This window comes from Xenopus laevis, chromosome 3L, assembly GCF_017654675.1.
Source record: "Xenopus laevis strain J_2021 chromosome 3L, Xenopus_laevis_v10.1, whole genome shotgun sequence".
Taxonomy (NCBI): Eukaryota; Metazoa; Chordata; class Amphibia; order Anura; family Pipidae; genus Xenopus; species Xenopus laevis.
The window spans coordinates 75,143,951-75,167,890 of NC_054375.1; the positions used below are offsets into that span (position 1 = coordinate 75,143,951).

At 39.2% G+C, this 23,940-nt stretch overlaps 1 protein-coding gene across 2 annotated transcripts in view; it reads left to right on the forward strand.

Moving 5' to 3' along the window:
* cftr.L (cystic fibrosis transmembrane conductance regulator L homeolog) overlaps positions 1-23,940 on the forward strand; it is a 74,234-nt gene that overhangs the window by 15,796 nt on the left and 34,498 nt on the right. For both annotated transcript variants that reach the window (XM_018252561.2, XM_018252562.2), the window contains 8 exons: positions 3,322-3,433; positions 4,160-4,375; positions 4,460-4,549; positions 16,337-16,500; positions 17,399-17,524; positions 20,297-20,543; positions 21,304-21,396; positions 22,586-22,768. In XM_018252561.2, the coding sequence (XP_018108050.1) occupies positions 3,322-3,433; positions 4,160-4,375; positions 4,460-4,549; positions 16,337-16,500; positions 17,399-17,524; positions 20,297-20,543; positions 21,304-21,396; positions 22,586-22,768 (1,231 nt within the window). The remainder of the gene's footprint in view (positions 1-3,321; positions 3,434-4,159; positions 4,376-4,459; positions 4,550-16,336; positions 16,501-17,398; positions 17,525-20,296; positions 20,544-21,303; positions 21,397-22,585; positions 22,769-23,940) is intronic.

Sequence of the window (23,940 nt, forward strand, 5' to 3'; positions counted from 1 at the left end):
ATATGAATTTAATAATATGTTAATTAATATTTATTAACTACGAATTGTGCAATTCATAAAAAGCAAATAGCTCAGTGTAAAGTTATATTCTGTTATCAAAATAATCTTATTTGGGAAATTGGTGTAGTCCCATGGGATGCATTTTTGGAAGAGACAAGAGTTTGCTTCGAAGGTGAGATTTTTACATTCATTCATGTATGGAAAACAAAGTAATTGCATTCTTACTTACTTACAAAATGAGTCTCCATGTCAATATTTTGTTATCCCAAAGTCTCAACAATATGATCTAGATTAAGTGTCCATTCTGTGTTGTTTTGCAAATATCATCTGGGCATCTGGACACCCATGGCAACCAATATAGGATTGCTTTCAGTGTTCAACCTGCAGCTGGTTGAAAAAAGGATAATCACTGATTGGTTGGTATAAATAATTGTGCAGGTGCAAATTTTCTCAGTGTTTATAAATGAATGCATGAATATGACATGTGCTCAGCAGGAAACTTGCTGGCACATTCATTCATAGTATAAATATAATACAAATATTTTGCCACATATATAGTGTGTACTAAACAAGTATAATGGATGGTATATATGGGTACTTGCGTAGGCTTACCTATCAGATGCACACATTGTTGTATAGCACTATTTATGTACATAGCACTACAGGTATGGGACCTGTTATCCACAATGCTCAAGACCTGGGGTTTTCCAGATAAGGGATATTTCCATAATTTGGATCTCCATATCTTAAGTCAATTAAAAAATAATTTAAACATTAATTAAATCCAATTGGATTGTTCTACCTCCAATAAGGATTCATTATATCTTTGTTGGGATTAAATACAATGTACTGTTTTACTACTACAAAGAAATTACCTTCCCGTAATTCGGGGCTTTCTGGATAATGGGTTTCCAGATCCCATACCTGTACACTAAAACATATATTAGGGCAAATGTAATTAAAATCACAAGCAGTGTTCGCTGGGGAATATTACATGGCTCATTATTGCTAAGCAAAGGTCAGCGTTAACATTTGCTCTGGAGATTTGTTTAATATTTTGTCTTTGCAATTGCAACATTTTATTACATACACTGCGCATGTTTGCAAGAGCCATTTGTTCGCAAATGGTCTCGCTAACGTTTGCAATGGTCTCTTTACAACGTTTTTTTTTGTAGTAATGAAACATATAACATTCCTCCAAATGTGTCTTAAAAACAGCACAAAACAATTAGCGTTCACATAATACAGAATTGAGAGGGAATGATGTAGGCATATTAAATCTAGTGCTCAATATATCTGACTTGGACTATGGGAGTTATTTAATAAAAGGCATTAAGTTTGCCCAGGAGCAGTAACCCATAGCAACCAATCAACAGGAAGCATTATATGGTCACCTGCTTAAAAGCAAAGTCTTATTGGTTGCTAGGGGTTACTGCACCTGGGCAAACTTAGTGCCTTTTATTATATATGGGGGTAAGAGAACTAGGAATTCACATTTATAATGCATAGATATGAAGTTTACATTTTGTCTCTGGAATAAGGGTATCTCAAAAATGAAATACCTGTTCATGTTCTTTTTTCCTGTGTTACCATGTTTATCATTCACGTGCAAGCAAATCTGTTCTCATCCAGAGACCACATATAATGATAAACATACTCACTACCGAAGACTATGTAACAGGTGGCAGGAATACAATTCAATACAAAAAGAATACTTGGGATCAGAATTGCCCAGTGCATTTTATTACCCCTGGACTACAAACACTGTCTTCTGTAATCATTCAACTTCACTCAATTGTTCAAGCAGCACAAAGGTTTTAGGAAGGCATTTTTGGAAGTAGAACTAGACAATCCTAAATTGGATGTAATGAAATCAGTGTTCAGCTGTGTTGGTATAATGTATGTACAAGTCTAACAAAGTCTTTCTCACTTACCAGTTATTTTAGCACATGGAAACAATTACAACATGTAAGTTCTGATGTGATTTCTTTGGTCATTGGTAGATAAGATGTTACTATCAACAAGTCATCTTTGTCTGCACTGTTACACGTTGGAATAGTTCTTCTTTGTTTTTATCTTGCTGGGGACTGGAGGAACTCCAAAACCTTTATTTGCCTATTATTTCTGCATAGATCTTGAGATCTCTGGCAGTTTTTTTTCAAAACATACAATGTGACCTTTACATGAATTAACTCCCTACCGTGAGATATACGGTTAGGAATTTAAATCTGCCAAATGTTTGAATGAACTGATGCTGAACTTGCGTTATCAACATGGTGAAGAATAGATCTCACTTGCATTATAATGTTGTTAATTGATTCCATGGTTATACCTGGGTACCGTATATACTCGCGTATAAGCCGAGTTTTTCAGCACCCAAAATGTGCTGAAAAACTCAACCTCGGCTTATACGCGGGTCATACCGTAGATATGCCCAGCAGTGCGACCCCGTGACCCGGCCCCAGCAGGACTGTCTGTGACGCCGCCCGGAGCAGGTCCAGGAGCTCCGGGCGGCGCGTCCTTCCCTGCCGGCGTTCGCTCCCAAAATGGCGGCGCCCATGGCCGCCACGTGGGTAGCGGCGCCGGCCGCTACCCACGTGGCGGCCATGGGCGCCGCCATTTTGGGAGCGAACGCCGGCAGGGAAGGACGCGCCGCCCGGAGCTCCTGGACCTGCTCCGGGCGGCGTCACAGACAGTCCTGCTGGGGCCGGGTCTCAGGGGGTCGCACTGCTGGGCATATCTACGGTATCTACGCCGGCAGGGAAGGACGCGCCGCCCGGAGCTCCTGGACCTGCTCCGGGCGGCGTCACAGACAGTCCTGCTGGGGCCGGGTCACAGGGGGTCGCACTGCTGGGCATATCTACGGTATCTACGCGGCAGGGAAGGACGCGCCGCCCCTAGAGTGGACACAGTGAACCGTCCTGCAGCTCTTTCACAGGGCCCCTGGCGGCCATTGTTAAAAGGTCCTAAAGCTTGATTCCAAGTTTGCCAGCAGCAGAGTGCTATCTGTGGAGCTGTACATGTACATAGGGTAAGCATATTTTTGCAGTGTCATGTTCCTGCTGATGGAATTATGGGGAGGCTCTTTTAAATAGTTTTAGATAGATTTCTATGCCATAAAACATGATTACACATTTACACATTCACATTTTGAAATCTGACATGGGGCCCCTAGGCTTATACACGAGTCAATACATTTTTCCAGTTTTCTTAGGTAAATTAGGTACCTCGGCTTATACACGGGTCGGCTTATACACGAGTATATACGGTAAGTCTAGGAATTAGAGAAATGAATGCTGTTTTTTTTCTGTTTTCTTTTAGAGAATGGGACAGGGAGGTGGCAACATCGAAGAAAAACCCCAAATTAATTAATGCACTGAAACGATGTTTTTTCTGGAAATTTCTCTTCTATGGTATCTTATTATACCTGGGGGTAAGATTTTATTTCCTATGGATATGAAAAGTATATATATATTTTTACCAATAAAATAGACACAGAGCTTTAAAATAATTTGCAATGCAGTATTAGAGATTTAAATTCTTTATCATAGGTTTTCCAGAAAGAAAAAAAACAGTAACAATGTCAAAAAGTAGTTCTTCCATTTTATTACTTTTTTACAAAATTATATTTGTTTTTGCTTTTTTGAAATTAAGTTGGCTGGATGGGTGGGTGCTTATGCAACGGATGACAAATGTCTGCACAGTGCAGCAGGTCAGCAAATACAATGCAATAAACTCAGGACTTATGCTTCAAAGAACATAGTTTAAATGTCCTTGACAGAAACAGGCGATTACGTAATTATAGAGTTTATGTTGCTGCTGGGTCTTTTAATGTATTTCATAATGACAGCAGATTTCTGAAGTATATAAAGTAAAATATTTAAAGAGCTAGATATGCTCTCTAAATGAGCATCGCTACACATTAAGATTCAATCAGGTGAGAAAAAGTTATCTCAGTTTATCACGTGAAAACTCATGGACAAGAATCAATTTGAGGAGTAAAAACTTTTTTCCTAATTCACTTTAAATTATAAGATAACTTTTTCTCACTGAATTAAATCTGGTCTTAGTGGAAGTAGTGACATAATCAAGCAGAAGCGTTTTGACCACCTTTTATGATTTCAGTCTGAATAAAGTTAACATTGCGGTTTTCTTTCAGGAAGTAACTAAAGCTGTTCAACCTCTTCTTCTTGGAAGAATCATTGCCTCTTATGACCGTGACAATGAGCATGAACGATCGATTGCTTATTACCTGGCAATTGGTCTATGTCTACTCTTCGTAGTCAGGATGCTTCTTTTACATCCTGCCATTTTTGGCCTACACCATATCGGAATGCAAATGAGAATAGCAATGTTTAGTCTAATTTACAAAAAGGTAGGTTTTGTGTTTTTAAAATACAAAATGTTTGTATAAGAGCATGTTCCAGTTTATTTAAAATATGACTACATTTATTTTCAGACTTTAAAACTTTCAAGCAAAGTTCTCGATAAAATTAGCACTGGACAACTTGTGAGTCTTCTATCAAATAACCTCAATAAATTTGATGAGGTAAGCATTACACAAAGTTCTGTGTTAAGTTGATGACATCAATGACAAAATTTGAAATTCCTTTAACTTCTGTAGAAACTTGTCAGCTTTTACTTGCCATGTTTTTTTCATGCAAATTGTCATGTTTTTAAAAATTCTTGACTGAGCTTTCAAAAAAATATTGTTGAATATATTCACAACCATGGTTTTCTGTTAGTTGTTTTATCTGCAAAAATAAACCTGCCCCAATGGGTCATTTATGAAATCCACTGCAAACTCAAGCCCCTAATGGCTCATTTGGAGTATTTGCACAGGAGATTTTAGTGCTGTCTGGTTTAATGTGCAAAGTGGTTGGGCACAGTACAGCCCTGTACTAAATGCCTGCCATAGGCAGGAAGTAAGGACAGGGTTCTGTAGTGCTATGTGCCACCCAGCAGCCTAAATAGGGATAGCCTAATAAAGGGATAGGGATAGGGAAGACCTACATGCTGCTCCCAGCCTTCCTGAATTCAGCTATGCAAAGAAATAGCAAACAAAAGTTGGTTTAAAAAAGGAGGCCAATAAATGGAATTATATATATTATATAAATTATACCCACAATGCCTTTCCTGAGAACATTTTTTAAATTTTTATTACATGAAATAAATGTGGCACAGTTTGAATAACCCTGGAAAGAATTTGTTTCTTTGAGAGTATCCAGCTCTGACCTTGAATTTATTGTAATCAAAATAAACCTAATTTGACAAGCCTTTCCTACTATAATAGACTTGATGATTTGTTATTGCCTTTTTAGAATAGTTTAGAATGCAAAATATAAACTTTTTTATAAAAGTGCCCCAAATCATTTATGTTCAAAACAAATTCTAGGAGGCAGATTTATTATCAATGTGTGAAATTAGAGCTCATCACAGAAAAACTCAATCAATTTCTATTCGTTCCTATGGGATTTTTAAAAGTGTATTTGTCAATGGGTGAAAGTTAGAGTTCACCACTTGATAAATATACTTCTAAAAATCCCATAGAAATCAATAGGAAGTGGGTGAGTGGTGAGCTCTAATTTCCCACTTGGATTAATTTGCCCTTAGGTGTTGTCACCATTCTAGCTCTTAACATTTGGATTTGCAGATAAAATTAATTAGATGCAAAATTAATCCATAAAGGATTGTTTTATTTGCATGGTAGGAATGGGTAGAAACTAATGAGCAGTTGGATATAAGTACATAGTTAAAAGTTTATAGTTTGTTGATAAGTTGTGTAACGTCACTCGTCCAAACGGTACCGTCTCGGGGGGTTTAGGTAGATTGCAGGGATCGGATTGGTCTCAGAAAACCACAGTTCACACTCAGCATTGAGTTTTAGGCTGACCGCAATCAGCTTTATTCACATATAACCGGCACACAGGAGCATATTGGAAAACAAAACATAAAAAGAAATCCTAGCCTGTCCGGCTCTAACTAACATACAGTCGCTCCCTCTCTATACAATAGAGAGGATCTAGCATCCAACTCTACAAAAAACAGTTGTTTGTTTGGTTACTCACTGTGTCCGGCTCTCCCCTTACTGCATGCAGGCAGTTCCCCAGGAAGAGAGAGAGAGAGAGTAACTTTGAGACACACTGTTTAAAGGGGTTTCCCCTGAAGTCTAACGAGGCCACTAATTAGCCAGGCTTCACCAAAACCTGGATAGCCTGGTGAATGGAAGTCCCACCCGCTCACTTCCATTCACTCCAGGGCCCTTTTTACCGGCTTTTCCAAAAGCCAAATGCAGTGAAAGAACACTCTTTCACTGCTGACATACTTTCCCTGGAGCTTAGTATATATAAGAGAGAAATCTGGGAGAAATATAAACACCTTCCACCTCTAATCCAGCATTTCTCTCACACACCCTCCCCCTCTGTTTCGACGTAGGGGTCGGAACACAATTAGCCTCAAGACAGTGTACCCGGGATAAGGCATCTGCATTTCCCAGCTGGGACCCCGGTCTATGCTCCACTGTGAACTTGTAGTTCTGAAGGGCCAGGAACCATCTTGTCACCCTTCTATTCTTTTCACGATTTTCACACATCCATTTAAGGGGGGCGTGGTCAGTAATTAATGTAAACTGGCGGCCTAACAGATAGTATCTAAGCTCCTCCAGAGCCCACTTCACTGCTAAGCATTCCTTCTCTACTGTAGCATAGTTTCTCTCATGGATGTTCAACTTTTTACTCAGGAAAACTATAGGATGCTCTGCACCTTCTCTGATTTGGGATAGTACTGCTCCGACCCCCACATCGGATGCATCAGTCTGTACAATAAATGTCTGTGTGAAGTCTGGGGTTATCAGTACTGGTTGGCTACATAAGGCTTTTTTCAGGGTCTGAAAGGCCTGCTCTGCCTCAGAGTTCCACTTGATCATTATGGACTTGGTCCCTTTTGTAAGGTCAGTCAGAGGGACAGCTATAGTAGCAAAGTTAGCTATGAACCGTCTATAGTAACCAGTGATCCCCAAAAAAGCTCGAACCTGTTTTTTTGTGACTGGCCTAGGCCATTCTTGAATGGCCTGCACCTTGTTAAGCTGAGGCTTAACTAGCCCTCTACCAATGTTATACCCCAAATACTTGGCTTCTTCCAGGCCTATGCTACATTTTTTTGGGTTAGCCGTCAAACCGGCCATTCGTATGGAATCAAGCACGGCCTGTACCCTAGGTAGATGGGATTGCCAATCCGAGCTATGGATAACGACGTCATCAAGGTACGCTGCTGCGTAGTGCCTATGGGGCCTTAAGATTTGGTCCATGGTACGTTGGAAGGTTGCCGGGGCTCCATGTAACCCAAACGGCAACACTACATACTGGAACAGACCTTCAGGAGTACTAAAAGCAGTTTTCTCTTTGGCTTGATCCGTCAGGGGAATCTGCCAATAGCCCTTGGTCAAATCTAAGGTTGTCAGGTATCTAGCCGTCCCTAATCTCTCAATTAACTCGTCCACACGAGGCATAGGGTAGGCATCAAATTTGGAGACCGTATTTAATTTTCGAAAGTCGTTACAGAAGCGCCAGCTCCCATCCGGTTTAGGTATTAAAACAATGGGACTGGACCACTCGCTATGCGACTCCTCAATGACTCCCAACTCTAACATCTTTTTAACTTCCTGAGATATGGCTTCTCGTCTAGCTTCAGGCACCCTATAAGGTTTTACGTTAACCTTTACCCCAGGTTCAGTTATGATGTCATGCTTTACCAAAGAGGTTCGTCCAGGTTTCTCAGAAAAAACATCCCTATTCTGGGTTACAAAGGTCTGTACTTCTTTCCTCTGAGTGTCTGACAAGGAGTCTGATACGTTAACCTCTGGCACTAAGGGTTCTGCCCTTAGAGATGAAGTAGGTTTGGTGAACAATGACATTCTTTCTTTCCAGGGTTTTATAAGATTGACATGGTAAATTTGCTCGGGTTTTCTTTTACCTGGTTGGCGAACCTTATAATTTACTTCACCAATCTTTTCAAGGATCTCAAAGGGTCCTTGCCACTTTGCCAAAAATTTGCTTTCTACCGTGGGTATTAACACAAGTACACGATCACCAGGGGAAAAATTGCGTACTCTGGCACCCCTATTATACACCCTCTGTTGAGCTTCTTGCGCCTGCTCCATGTGCTCTCTTACTATGGGCATCACCGCGGTGATCCTGTCCTGCATTTGGCATACATGCTCAATGACACTTTTAAAGGGGGTGGGTTGTCCCTCCCAAGTCTCCTTTGCTATGTCCAACAAGCCCCTAGGGTGCCTACCATATAGCAACTCAAACGGTGAGTATCCCGTAGAGGATTGAGGGACCTCCCTTATGGCAAACATCAAATAGGGTAACAGGTAATCCCAATTTTTCCCATCCTTGTCTACCACCTTCTTAAGCATATTTTTGAGCGTTTTATTGAACCTTTCCACTAATCCATCAGTCTGGGGGTGGTATACTGAAGTGCGAAGTTGGACTACTTTAAACAGCTTGCACAGATCCTTCATGACCCGGGACATAAACGGGGTGCCTTGGTCAGTGAGTATTTCCTTTGGGATTCCTACCCTGCTAAAGACATGTACCAACTCTCTAGCAATGGATTTAGAGGAGGTATTACGTAGAGGAATGGCCTCGGGGTATCGGGTAGCATAATCCATTATTACTAATATATGTTGGTGTCCCCGTGCAGACTTTACTATTGGGCCCACCAAATCCATGGCTATCCTCTCAAATGGTGTCTCTATCACAGGGAGAGGGACCAAAGGGCTCCGAAAATGCGGCTTAGGAGCCGAATACTGACAGTCTGGACAGGAACTACAGTATTGCTCGACTTCACCATGTATTCCTGGCCAGAAAAACCGTTGCAAAATTCGCTCTTTGGTCTTCTCTACACCTAAATGTCCGCCCATCACATGTTTATGTGCGAGGTCAAGTACCATACGCCGGTATGGTTTTGGGACAAGCAGCTGCTCTACCCGGTCATTTCCCTTTTCTACTACCTGATATAGTAGGTCATTTTGGAGGGCTAAGTAGGGACAAGAGGGTCTAGAGTCAGAATCTATAGATTTCCCATCTATCATTTTTACATTGGCCCTTGCTCTAGACAGTGTGGGATCCTTTAACTGCTCTGAAGCAAAATTATCCCTCCTAATCTCCAAGTCAGGCATGTCATTGTCTTCCTCCAACGGGTCTACCTCATCAGATTCCCCTGCTAATACAGAAAAGGGAAAATCTGTAGTAACCTCACCCTCCGGTACACCCTCAGACACTTTATTACCGGAATCAGGGCGGCTTCCCTTTGAGTAGGATTGGTCCATAACCTTGTCAGTTTCCCACAATTTCCAGAAATGTGGGAAGTTCCTCCCCAAAATTATGTCATGTGGTAAAGTGGGAACCAACCCTACGGGGTACCTTAATGTCCCGTAGGCAGTTTTGATTTCCACTTCAGCCATAGCATACTCGCGAGTATCCCCATGAATACATGTGACCCCTACCGTCTCAGGCCCATACTGAGGCGTTTCAATCAACAAAGATTTCATCAGGGTAACCTGGCTACCAGAATCTAATAATGCATTTACTAGCTTTCCTTCCACAACAACATCACACAGGTACTTATCCTTCCCTGTCTTTGGAAGGGCAGTACATACAACCTGAGCATACATTGACGTACGTCTCTTTGTTAAGGCAGCATCACACTGCATAGGCTCATCAGTTAGGCTGCAGTCGGCAGCAAAGTGTCCCAGCATATGGCACCGGTAACACCGCACCAAGTCTTTATTGGGTCCTCTGCGAGGAGGGGTCCCTCCTGGCACATTTTGGTAGTCTCTGGGTCTAGTGCCTGTAGATTCTCCACGTTGGAGCATGCTCTTCTCGGTCGTAGGTCCCTTTTTCCATGCAGGGAGTTTGCTGGATATGCCAGGAAGTTTCCCTTTGGGAGCTAGGGTGTGCTCCACTTGTTGAAAACTGAGTAGCTCTTCGGCAGAAAGGTACCTCTCTACCATTTCCACAAGCTGGTCTGCAGTTGTTGGGTCTGCATGGCTTACCCATTTGCGCAAAGGTGAAGGCAGAGACCTAAGGTACCGGTCCATCACTATCCGTTCCACGATCTGTGGCCCTGTTAGGGTCTCTGGCTGCAACCACTTTTTAGTTAGATGAATTAGGTCATGCATCTGGGAGCGTGGAGGCTTTTCTGCCATAAACATCCACTGATGAACCCGCTGGGCACGGACCGAGAGGGTGACCCCCAGCCGGGCCAAAATCTCAGCTTTTAGTTTGTCATAATCTTTAGCGGCAACATGATCCAGATCAAAATAGGCTTTTTGTGGTTCCCCAGAGAGAAAGGGTGCCACCAGGCCTGCCCACTGCTCTTTAGGCCAGTCCTCTCGCTCTGCTGTCCTCTCAAATGTGGAAAGGTAAGCTTCAACATCATCACTTGTTGTCAGCTTTTGCAGATAGTAGCTAGCCCGTATAGCAGTTGGTTTAGCAGTTTCTGTAGGGGGTGCTGCAGCACTCCTTGCAGCTAGCTGCTGCACTACCTCTTTGAGGAGCTCCCGGTCTTGTCGCTGCTCCTCTCGGTTTGCGATCAGCTGTTGCTGCTGGACTCTGGTGGCCTCTTGCTGAGCAGCCGTAGCCTGTATCAGGGCCTTGAGAACGTCGTCCATAATGCCTTGCAGCAAAACACTTTATAATGCACAGCTGGAACTGGGTTTCTGGCCCTTTAAATCTTCAAAAAAAAAAAAAACCAAACAAAAAAAAAAAATTTTTTTTTTTTTTTTTTAAATTGCCAAAGCCTCCTCCACCATATGTAACGTCACTCGTCCAAACGGTGCCGTCTCGGGGGGTTTAGGTAGATTGCAGGGATCGGATTGGTCTCAGAAAACCACAGTTCACACTCAGCATTGAGTTTTAGGCTGACCGCAATCAGCTTTATTCACATATAACCGGCACACAGGAGCATATTGGAAAACAAAACATAAAAAGAAATCCTAGCCTGTCCGGCTCTAACTAACATACAGTCGCTCCCTCTCTATACAATAGAGAGGATCTAGCATCCAACTCTACAAAAAACAGTTGTTTGTTTGGTTACTCACTGTGTCCGGCTCTCCCCTTACTGCATGCAGGCAGTTCCCCAGGAAGAGAGAGAGAGAGAGTAACTTTGAGACACACTGTTTAAAGGGGTTTCCCCTGAAGTCTAACGAGGCCACTAATTAGCCAGGCTTCACCAAAACCTGGATAGCCTGGTGAATGGAAGTCCCACCCGCTCACTTCCATTCACTCCAGGGCCCTTTTTACCGGCTTTTCCAAAAGCCAAATGCAGTGAAAGAACACTCTTTCACTGCTGACATACTTTCCCTGGAGCTTAGTATATATAAGAGAGAAATCTGGGAGAAATATAAACACCTTCCACCTCTAATCCAGCATTTCTCTCACAGTTGTTGTTGCTAAATTGAAGCAAATCCCACCAAAAGTTTGCCAACATCAATGGAAAATCCATTCAAAAGGCGAAGAGGCATAGCAGAAAAAGGGCAGACATACCTTATATTTATGTTCATACTTCTGGAATAAGATGGATGGCAAGGTGTGTGGAAACTTTTGGCCATAAAATGTTCATTCGATCAGGTTCTGTTATCTGAATACAGCAGCTAAACCCTGCCCACATAAGAGCAAGTAGAAATGTTGACTTGGCCTGAATCTTTGGACTACAGGAATCCAAGGCTGTGATTATGGTCACTATAATTTTCTACTTTTTTAATATTGAACTGTAGCTTTTTAAAATATATATTGGCAATTAACATTTAATTATTTCCTTTTAAATGTGGCTTCCTCAGACTCTGATATGTAACTGATAACATGATTTACTGCCTCTCAGGCCACAGCTATTCCTTATCTTTTCACAAAGTTTTAACATAGTGTTATCTAAGCACTACAATGGTTTTCCCCTTATGCAAAGATTAGCTGTACAGTTTGGGTATTTCAAGCACAACATTTCAATGTTTCAATTATTTTTCCTCAGCATAACACCTAAGGGCAGGAGCACACAGGCAGATTCGGGGAGATTTAGTCTAATTGCCTCTTCTTCAGGGCGACAATCTCCCCGAACTGCCTTCCGCCTGCCAAAATGAAAAATCGCCTGTGCCAATGCACTCGCGGCACTTCGATTTCCAAAGTCGCTGCAAGTTTTCTCGTGAGGCAACTTCGGAAATCGAAGCGCCGCGAGTGCCATTGCACTGGTGTTTTCTCATTATAGCAGGTGGATGCCAGTTCAGGCGGAAGGCAGTTCGGGGAGATTGTCGCCCCGCAGAAGAGGCAATTAGTCGCCAGGTAACTAAACCCCCCCGAATCTGCCCGTGTACCCCTGCCCTAAAGAATAGAGGAATGCTCTCTCCACAAAACTTGTACTTTCACTAATGACTTCTAGATATCCAAATATCCAAATATAGGTATGGGACCTGTTATCCAGAATGCTTGTGACCTATGGTTTTCCAGATAACGGATCTTTCCATAATTTGAATCTTACCTTAATCTGGATCATACCTTAAGTCTACTAGAAAATCATGTACACATTAAATAAACCCAATAGGCTGGCTTTGCTTCCAATAAGGATTGAGTATATCTTAGTTTGGATCAAGTACAAGGTACTGTTTTATTATTACAGAGAAAATAACATTTCAGTTATAATGATTTTTAGGTGTTGAGGGAGTAGAAGTGTTCAGAATATTGGAATAGTGTTGGGGCCCTTCGGATAAACAGCTGTGGGGCATATTGCTAAGAGTTGTCCTTAGACTTATGTTGGCATACAATAATGCACACTGATGTGTTTTGGGGTAACAAGGGCTACATACAGTATTGTATTTTACATTTTGGTGTGTATCAACTTTCTGTTTTTTTAAATGCTTTGTAGGACCAATAAAAATTGCTTCTGTTCCATAAGCCTTAGTACAGTAATGAGGTTTGGCATCCATTATCCGGAAAACTCTTAAATATGATAATGCAATTTCCTTTTAAAACAAGCAGTTTTTAGTAGCTGAAAGGCATGGTGCTTCACACTGTGGAAAGATCCTTTATACAAAAAACCCCAATTTCCAAGCATTCTGGATAAAAGAGCTCTTACCTGTATACAACTAGGAAACTGGGGTCAACTATATTTTCATCTTTGATACATATTCCCCAAAGAGTATATACAAACTTGCAAAAAATAGTGGGAGCACTTACCAGGTACTAGGATTCACCTGTGCATGTCACAAAACCGAAGATCCCAACGGTTGCTTCCAAAGAGAGAGTGAGTTTGTAGGTGCAGCACCAAGGAATCCAGGAGGTAGAAAAATTAAAAATATAAACCTTTATTCAAGCATTTTAAAATGGTAGTAGGAAAAAGCATGCCCCACACTAAACAATGGGCTGTTCACTCAACGCGTTTCATGGCTCTCGCCACTTCCTCAGGAGCTAACTGAGGAAGTGGCGAGAGCCATGAAACGCGTTGAGTGAACAGCCCATTGTTTAGTGTGGGGCATGCTTTTTCCTACTACCATTTTAAAATGCTTGAATAAAGGTTTATATTTTTAATTTTTCTACCTCCTGGATTCCTTGGTGCTGCACCTACAAACTCACTCCCCAAAGAGTATGTAACAACTAATATTTGTTAGTGATGAGTTATTTTTGGAGATTTGTTAGAGACACATTTTTGTTATGTACAGATTTATGGGAATATTTTGTAATTTATTCTGCTGGTGTGTGATAGGTTTGTTGCCTTAGTAATGTTAGCTCTCCCTCGCCTGACTGCCTTCTTTATGATTTCTCTTGGCAGGTGGGTGTGAGTCAGTTTTATGGGTGTGCCATCATAAGAATTGCAGCTATGCTGTCTGTGATAGCTATTGCCTTCACCTATGCCTCGTGACTCCTCTTTATAGTCTGTATTTAAATATGATATTTACTTTGCCATTAAGTTGTTGATAAAATTGTGTGCATTCAACAGCTTTACAGAAGGTTGTGAAATGGCCGGTACAATTATAGAAAGAATTCAAAAACTGTGTTTGATAGTGAAGAGATTCCATTAAATTATTTGAATTGCTAATTAATGAAATCTCTTTATCATAAAATTGTGGTCTATAAAAAGCTAAGCTGCTTTCCATTGACTGCTTCACTTGCCACTACTGTGCAATGTATTTGCATAGTTGTGTAAGTAGTCTCATTGATGTACAGTATTCATTTGTGTTTACTGTACTGACATATTCTTGATAAAGATCTGAATAGCATCATTAAACTGTTGCAGTTTTGTTGCTTGGAATGGTATAAATACAGTACAAATATGCAGAAAATGTATGTTCTTTCCATAGTATAAGCTTTGACTTTTTGCTTTACTATCATTTCAAAGAAACTAAGGATGATTAAAAACTAAGCTAAAAGCTAGTGAGATGGGTCCAAGTCACTCATGCCCATTCTTCAGTTACACTGGGATGTGTACATTATACACAATACTCATATTCTTCAACTTTAATTAATATAGAAAGATAGTACTCATGATAGAAAATCATTGACTGTGACTGCTGTAATGTAATGCTGTTTGAAGCTGAACACATGAATGCGTATAATTTAAAAAGGGAAATATTACTTCCACAATATTAGTACTGTACTAAAATGATTGATCACTGTGCATTTTGGGTAGGTGGTTTTATTATATAGCTATGTTTTGTCCTTTTCTCAATGCAATCCCCAGAGCTTCCTTCAGTTCCAGTGGACAAAACAAGGTATGCTTCTCTGCATTGTCTGATGAGAATCAATTTGCCCCTGGCTCCCTTGTCTTTATTTATTGGATGTGGTTGGCACGTGATGGATACAACCCCTTCCCTTTACACACAAACACATACCCAGAGCACTGCTGTTTGATAAGAATGTACTGCAAGATGGCCTCACTAAACAATCTCCTTGCATTATCATGACCCAGTGTGCAGGGTGCATTAAAACATATACAGGTATAGGATCCCTTATCCGGAAACCCGATATCCAGAAAGCTCCGAATTACGGAATGGCTGTCTCCCATAGACTCTATTTTATCCAAATAATCCTAATTTTTAAAAATGATTTCCTTTTTCTCTGTAGTAATAAAACAGTACCTTGTACTTGATCCCAACTAAGATATAATTAATCCTTATTGGAAGCAAAAACAACCTATTGGGTTTATTTAATTTTAAAATGAATTCCTAGTAGACTTAAGGCATGAAGACCCAAATTACGGAAAGATCCATTATCCGGAAAACCCCAGGTCCCGAGCATTCTGGATAACAGGTCCCATACCTTTACTGCTAACAGGTTTAAAATGTATTTCATTGTATCACATGGAATAGTAGAATCCTATAGTTAGATTCAACATTCACTTCTGAATTTGCATGTACTTTGTATTTCCATTTGGAGTCCCCTAAAATGGAATTATTTTAACTTCCAGAGAGAGAGGAAGTGATCCATATAGTCTAAATTGTCAACATCACTTTTAACCCTGTAGCGGGTGACTGGTCAGAGCCTTTGAGCCAAAAACAATATTTACAGACAGCAAAGCAGGAAAAAAAATCATCACCCCTGTTGCTGTCAAAACTTGCCTCAGTCTAGTAACCCGTAGCAACAAAACAGATATTTATTTTTATATTTCTAGCTTTTGAATGAACTCCTGACATGATTGGAAAGTATTCTTGCTCATGTAGCACCATGTTACAGATATCCAGATATGTCATTTTACACAATTTTACTTTAATTTTCTCTCACTTTTTACTCCTTATACAGCAGTTCAGATGGAAAAAAAGTTCCTGCATTCCAGCTTTTTTTCTAGCTGAAAGGTGTTCCTACTTCTTTCCCACAAACTCTGAATTTTTGAACTAGATACTTGTCTCTCTTGATCCTAGGCCAAACCCAGCATTACTGAGGAGAGAGATTCCTCCACTACTCGTTTTGTGATTAGTATTTGCTGGTAATTTTGGTGGTTTTGTATCTTTTCTGCATGCCTCCTATGTTGCGTTCAGTGTTATGTATGTGGTTATTTATTGTGTGTGTGTTAATTTGGTATGTGTTTTGTTGCAAGGATGGCAAATACTCTAAAATGAATGTGTTAGCAGCGTTACACTGTGATGGCAGGCATGTTGCTTTTAAATATGGCAGTTCAATTTCAGACACAGTGTGGTGTTAAGATAACCCCTGCTGTGTCCTTTGCATAATAAGAGTAATCACTTCATAGTTTGGTCTTAAAGTTTAATCTGCTTTTGCTAATGTTATTTTGTGGATGTCAAATTCTTAGCTTTCTGGTAGTAAAACTTAACTTGCCTTTCATCCCACAGGGACTCGCTCTGGCTCATTTTGTTTGGATTGCACCTTTGCAAGTACTGCTGTTGATGGGACTGCTATGGGACTTACTCCAGGCCTCAGCATTTTGTGGGCTTGGCTTTCTTATCATCCTTGCATTGTTCCAAGCATGGCTTGGTCGTATGATGATGAAATATAGGTAAAATTCCATTATATATTGTTGAGCTGTCATATTTCCACTAACATAGATTGCTCCAGATGTGATTTATTCCATAACACATATTTAAATTCCATTCATTTAGAATTACAAGAAGATTCAGACTTACTTCTAAGCATTTGCGTGTAATGCCTACACCGATATTACATAGGTCAGAATAACCTTTGTAAGAGCACTAGCTATCATCTGGTACTATCTGTTTGCAGACACACAAACAAGTTAAAGACCTCAGAATGTGTGACAAGCCATATAGATTTACATACCTTACATGCAGAAGCACAGATAGAAAGAAATGCTGTCTCTTTTCAGATTTATTAGTATGGGACAGGGATCATGGCTACAGATTCTGTATGCATACACAGTACCAGGTATGGGACCTGTTATCCAGAATGCTCGGGACCTGGGGTTTTCCGGATAATCTTTCCATAATTTGGGTCTTCATGCCTGAAGTCTGCTAGAAATTAATTTAAACATGAAATAAACCCAAGAGGCTGGTTTTGCTTCCAATAAGGATTAATTATATCTTAGTATAATTAAAGCTACTGCTTTATTATTACAGAGAAAAAGGAAATCATTTTTAAAAATTTTGATTATTTGGATAAAATGGAGTCTATGGGAGAGAGCCATTCCATAATTCGGAGCTTTCTGGATATCGGGTTTCCGGATAAGGGATCCTATACCTGTACATACTTCCTCTATTGCTGCTGTCTGTGTCAGCTTAGTCATATAACGTACATAATTATGAAAAAAGCCACTAAGGGTTTTTCCAGATCTCCAGGGCTCCTGAATTTGCAAAAACGACTATATTAAAAATGTAATACAAATCTTTGATACAAAATTTTTTCATATAACTGATTGCAGCTATGTATTGGTTTTACAGGGATAAGAGGGCAGGGAAGATCAATGAACGACTTGTGATAACATCTGAAATCATAGAGAACATCCAGTCTGTAAAGGCCTACTGTTGGGAGAATGCGATGGAAAAAATAATTGAAACCATAAGAGAGTAGGTTTCTTTGTTCCAGTAATGTCATGCTAATAGCTATGCGTTTGATGTTAATAGAAACATATACAAAGAAATTCCTTTGACAGAAAACATGTTCCAGTTTAAATGAACAAAAAAACAATGTAAACGTTTTTATTTGATGCATATTTGTATTTTGTTATTTTTAAATTATGCTCTTACCAATTACATCTACATTTTGACTATTATTTACCAGAAAAAAAGTTACTTTTAAATATGTAATTGTTCAGCTAGAACCAATGCTTCTGTTGGATTATACAAACAGTAATGACAAGCTGGATCAGGGTATATATTAAGGGCCATGTCAGTGGAGGCCTTTTCTCCACCAGTGCAGTTAAGGAAGTGGATTGGCATTTTCGTTCTTTCTTGTCAGAGTACAACTTTTGAATAATTGTGCGAAACCCCATGCAGTGCTTTTAACATAATTTTTTTGTGTATGGGTGCTACTGCAATAACAATTGTCCATAACAGCTATGCACAGTGCCTGTATTTTCAGAGCAAGTGAAATAAAAGAAAAACATTGAGCTTAATTAATTAATTGATTGACGTGTCCCATGCAAGATTATCAAAACTCATTATAGTTTTACTATAATAAATGTTAAGTTCTGTATATGACTTTGAATTCTAAACAAGCTTTAAATGTAAGAGCACATTTGAGAGATATGGGAAGCTGCTCACCAAAAATGTGTCATTTAATTTATGGAGTGACTGTTTCACTGCTTATCATAATTGCAACATTCCGTATGTATCCTAGTCTGAGCTTCTCTTGTATGATAACGTATAATTTATAAGATCTATAATTCACAGTAACTTCTTGATACCAACGGCACCTGTTTCTTGGAAAGTACACTTTGTTACACAGAAAACCAATAAATCTGAACGCACTAATATTTTTACAATTGTTATTTAAATGTGACCATTTTTTTCCTGTGAACTGAAACCATAAAGAAGAACCAGCTGGGACACCACCTTCCTATACTTTCCTGGCAAAACTTTCAGTTTGTTAGAATGATACAGACAGCTCAATTCAGCTTGCAGGCTATAAACTCTCAAAGCAGATTATCCGTTAAGAGATCCTCTCCTTGAAGTTCATATCTCCCATACTTATCTAATGGCTACCTTCTCCAGTGGTTATGTTTTGTACATTACTACTTATCACTTAACAAAATCACCCATGGGTAACTAGCATTTGTGCCACAGCACAAGTTCCCTACCTTTTTGCACTTCATTCCTCTCAATTTATCCCTTCCTGTCAGTTTACTCTCCCAGTTAATCTCTCTTTTTTCTTTGCTTATCTGTTCCCTGTCCTGTGTCTCCCCCCTTTTTGTCATCCTTCCTTTCTCACCCTCTTTTCTGCTATCTTTTCCAAAAACAACAAAACCACCCTAAAACAGAGGCTTCTGTGTAACCCTTGTGTTGGCTCTGGTGCAAATTTCAGCAAAGTAATGTGAGACTGCATTTTGTGCCAAAATCGACCGAATGTGTTTGTGTGTTCGTACTGGAGCCGCCACAAGGGTTCTGGATGCAAAAAAAAGAGGATACTGCTCATGGTGAGGGGCAGCCTGCAGATTTCAGCTGGCCGATTTTGGCCCTGTGTGGCCACAGTTTGATTGAACCGAATCCTGGATTCGGTGCATCCCTAATACATAATGAGCCCCTAATTTGCATATGCAAATTAGGGGCAGAGAGGGAAATCACGTGACTTTTTGGCACAAAACAAGGAAGTAAAATTTTCCTTTGCATATGCAGATTAGGATTCTGGTTCGGTATTCAGCCAAATCTTTCACGGAGGATTCGGCCAAATCCAAAATAGTAGATTCGGTGCATCCCTATTATGTATATATTAACTCACTAGTCCAGGCTTTACTTGCTATGTTTGTAGCATTTTTAGAGAGATTATTGTATGAGTTATTGTAAAGAGAGAAGGCTAACTAGATAAATAAGCAAAATCATGCAGCACTCGTTTTTCTCTAGAACTTCATAAACAATATAAAAAGTTTATTGCGTTCAACATTCGGCTTGCATCAGAGCAATTGTCAGAAACTTGACAATAAACTTTTTATATTGTTGGATGATCTTGTTTGAAATACCTTGGCACACAGGGGTGCTCTTTTTTTTGCTTTAGATAAATGATAGATAGATAGAGTACAAATAAGGACGCACCAGTAAAAAAAATTAAGAAACAGGTGTATCATAATGTTTCATAAACACTAGGCTGTCACACAGGTAACAGACTTATTCACTTATGGAAGCTAGGAAGTTTTTCTGACTCAGCTAGATTATTAGCTATTCCACTCTTCTGTTTCAACAGTGGAAGGTAAGGACAAAATAAATAACATAGTAGGTGACCTTTTATCAACTTAAGTACACAGGCAGTCGCTCCTAGAGACAGAGTATGTTCAAAGAAATGGGGATAATGGTACAATATGTTTAAGGAAACGTGGATAATGTTCATCCACATTTATCTGTCTAAAGGGTGACCTGGGCTTTTCAAGAGCTCCATTTGGTGTATGTATATGGTCATTGGCTGACATGCAACTTCTCTACTGACCCATACATGTAAACTAATGATTTATATATCACTTGCTTTTCAATATAGTTGCTTTTTTGTGACTTCATTTTACATACATGTCAACATGTAAAGCTGCATCAGCATATGTCACTCAATAATGTTTTTGAATGTTTTTTTTTCAAGTTTCTCATATTTAGTGGGAAATGTGAAACAGAAAATGAAATGTTTTTCTCTTTTCATAGGACTGAACTGAAGCTTACTCGAAAAGCTGCATATGTGCGATACTTCAACAGCTCAGCCTTCTTCTTCTCTGGATTTTTTGTGGTGTTTCTTTCTATTGTACCTCATCTGTTACTCGATGGCATTTCACTCCGAAAAATATTTACTACCATTTCATTTAGCATAGTCCTGCGAATGGCAGTAACTAGGCAGTTTCCCTGGGCTGTACAGACATGGTATGACTCTCTTGGAGTGATAAATAAAATACAGGTATGTATAATTTAATATTAACTGTTATGCAATATGTGTGTAGAACAGAACAAAATAAACACTATGCATACACTGTGCAATATTGGTTGCTGTGGGTTATCTATACCTGGGATATCTATCTATCTATCTATCTATCTATCTATCTATCATCTATCTATCTGTCTGTCTTTCGGTCTGTCTGTATATATATATATCTATATCTATATCTATATATATATATATATATATCTATATATATATATATATATATATATATATATATCTATATATATATATATATATATAGATATATATAGATATATATATATATATATATATATATATATACAAAAAATGCTTTGTTTTTGCTTTTTGTTAGGGATGCACCGAATCAAGTAAATACCAAAATATTTTCAACACTCTACATGTATGGCTATTTTTAACCCTTCCTTGCCCAAATTTGCATATACAAATAACTATTCTGATTTGGTTTGGGATTTGGCCCAATCCCAAAATAGTGGATTCAGTGCAACCCTACTTTCTGTTAATATTACATGAATAACTGATAAAACTCAATCCAAACAGAAAATGATCTGCTGTTAGTAGCAAGGAATACAGTAGTTACACTCGTAACTATGACTTGACTCCGTTAACACAGAGTGGAAGAGTGGAACACAGAGTGGAAGTTCAGCAATTCAAAATGGAGTCAGTGCACTTGTGTATGAATTGATCAAGGAGGAATCTTTACTGGAAATAATGTCTATTTGATTATATTTTATAGGAATTCTTACAAAAGGAAGAATATAAATCATTGGAATATAATTTGACAACCACAGAAGTTGCCATGGAAAATGTTTCGGCATCATGGGATGAGGTTAGTCTGCATAGATCCCTGTCTAATTACTGTAGAGTGGGCTGTAAATACAATTTGGTTATAACCACAGAGTTGCACATATCAAAATATTTGGTACCAGCAGATAAAAGCAACTTATGTTCATTAAAGAGAAACTGTTGCGTTTTTTCAGCAGAATTCTTTTAAAGAGCAAACAGATTTTTTTATATTTAATTTTTAAATTTGGCATGGGGTTAGACATGATGTCCATTTCCCAGGTACCCCCCATTATTTGCAATGTAAACTGTTAATTTATAATGTAATTTATAAGTAAAAAGTAAACCATAAAAATCATGACAGAATCCCTTTAAGTAAATAAATAAATTTATTAAAAAGAAGAAGGCTGTTAGAAACGTCAGACATGCATGAACATAGAAACACTGCTAGAAAAAAATGTCAGATGACAGATAGATAGATAGATAGATAGATAGATAGATAGATAGATAGATAATTAGACCCATGAGTCTAAGATATCCAGGTTTCCAAAAGAGTAGATCTGTGCCTGATTTGGACACTCAGGTAGTATTGATTGGGTCCCATTATGGGCCCCTGTAGAAACATTGGCAGCAGATTTGTTCAATCAATGGACCAGATTCAATTCAGAAAAGGGTTTTATCACGTGAAAACTGATGGATGGGATTGAATTTGAGATGCAATTCAATTCAGAAAAACGGTTAACACGTGAAAACTCTATTAAAGTCTATGGCAAAAAAACTGGAAATGAATTTGGAGAAAAGTTTTTTCTCCTCACATTGAATCTCATAAATGATTTTTCACAAGATAAACCATTAGATACAGTTTTCTTACTGAATTGATTCTGGCCCATTATCTGAACAAGCACCAAGTAAATGGGTGGTGGAATTTAAGTCTCTAATGATGCAGTCTCCACTGGGAAGGTCTCCAGCTGCTGTTCAACTACAATTTCCATTATCCCCAGTAGCCATTGTGCTATACAACAGCTTTCCCTGCTATGTTTCTTATAAAATATGACCAAAACCACTAATGACATTGCAAAGCACAGTCTAGAGGGAACCCTGGTAACACCAATAAAATGTTACGAGTGCCTCTTTCATTTTCTGGTTAAGACAATTATCTTAAAATGCCATTCCTTCTCATAGTATTATTAGGAGATTGTTAAGGGTGTCTCCTGATGTATTTATTTCCTTTACAGGGGATTGGAGAATTCTTTGAAAAAGCAAAGCTAGAAGTAAATGGAGGGAATATTTCTAATGAGGATCCAAGTGCATTCTTCAGTAACTTTTCCCTGCATGTTGCTCCAGTCCTCAGAAACATTAATTTTAAGATTGAAAAAGGACAGCTTTTAGCAATTGCTGGATCTACAGGGGCTGGAAAGGTAAAAAACATGTTCACTTTTCAAATCCCTTGTGGCACCTAAAGTGGCCTTACAAGTACAGACAAATATATGCAGAATTGGATGGCACATTATTCATTTGAAACCATTTGCATTTTTACTGTTTCAGAGAAGAAAAATTAATTGGTTTAAGCTTCTTGAAGGTGATGGTGTCCCTTAACAATTCATATAATTTATAAGTTGTAATAGATTGGAAATACCAGCTTTTTGAAGACATAACATAGTGCAGTACTATGCACTATGCTTTATTATTCAAAGAGAGACAGTGAGACAGACTCCTGCTCTTCTGAAAGTGGGAATGCGTGATGTTACTATGTTTAAAGAGTGTGGCTACAGTTGCATCTACAGGGAACAGGTGCCATGACTGGTGAATACTGAAAGCAGTTGCATATTGTCCTCCTTTATCAAAACTTCCTGACTGTTAGAAAATGTTGCTGTTTTTTTTAAATAGTCTTTGCTGTCTTGGTTCTGACTCTTGAAACAATGAAGCAGAAGCCAGCTGATTTTACAGACTTGTGGGAGAACTGAATTCTACTACATCATTTTAAGATTCAGAATCAAAGCATAGAAAGGGATAAACAAATATTGTTTTCACAATTCTAAACAACTTTTTTTCTGTTATAAGTGCAAATGATTATGATTTTCAAAGTAAACTTTATTGTTATCTCAGCAGTATACGAATACACAGTGAGACGAGACGACGTGGCTCCAGCTAGTACATATCACAAAAAGGCACTTATAAATATGTAAACATGAAATGTGCAATATATTGGCAGAAATTGGATATATGCATGTGTAAACCTTTAGAATTGTGCAAATAAATTAACAGTTCACAAAGTTAAGTTCACAGTTCAAGTGTGTCTGGAATGTAGTGGGAGGGCAGGCAGTGAGTTAAGGAGTCTGATAGCTTGCAGAAAAAAGCTTTCGCCAGCCTGGTTGTTCGGGCTTTAATACTGCGAAAGCGTCTGCCGGATGGGAGCAGCGTGAACAGTCCGTTTGAGGGGTTTGTGGAGTCCAGTGCAATGCAGGAGGCCTTTCTTGCACAGCACTTGTGGAAGATGTCCTGCAGTGATGGAAGAGCTGCTCCAATGATGTTGGCTGCTCCTCTGACAGTCCGCTGTAGACTTTTCTGGTCAGCAGAGCTGGCACTACTG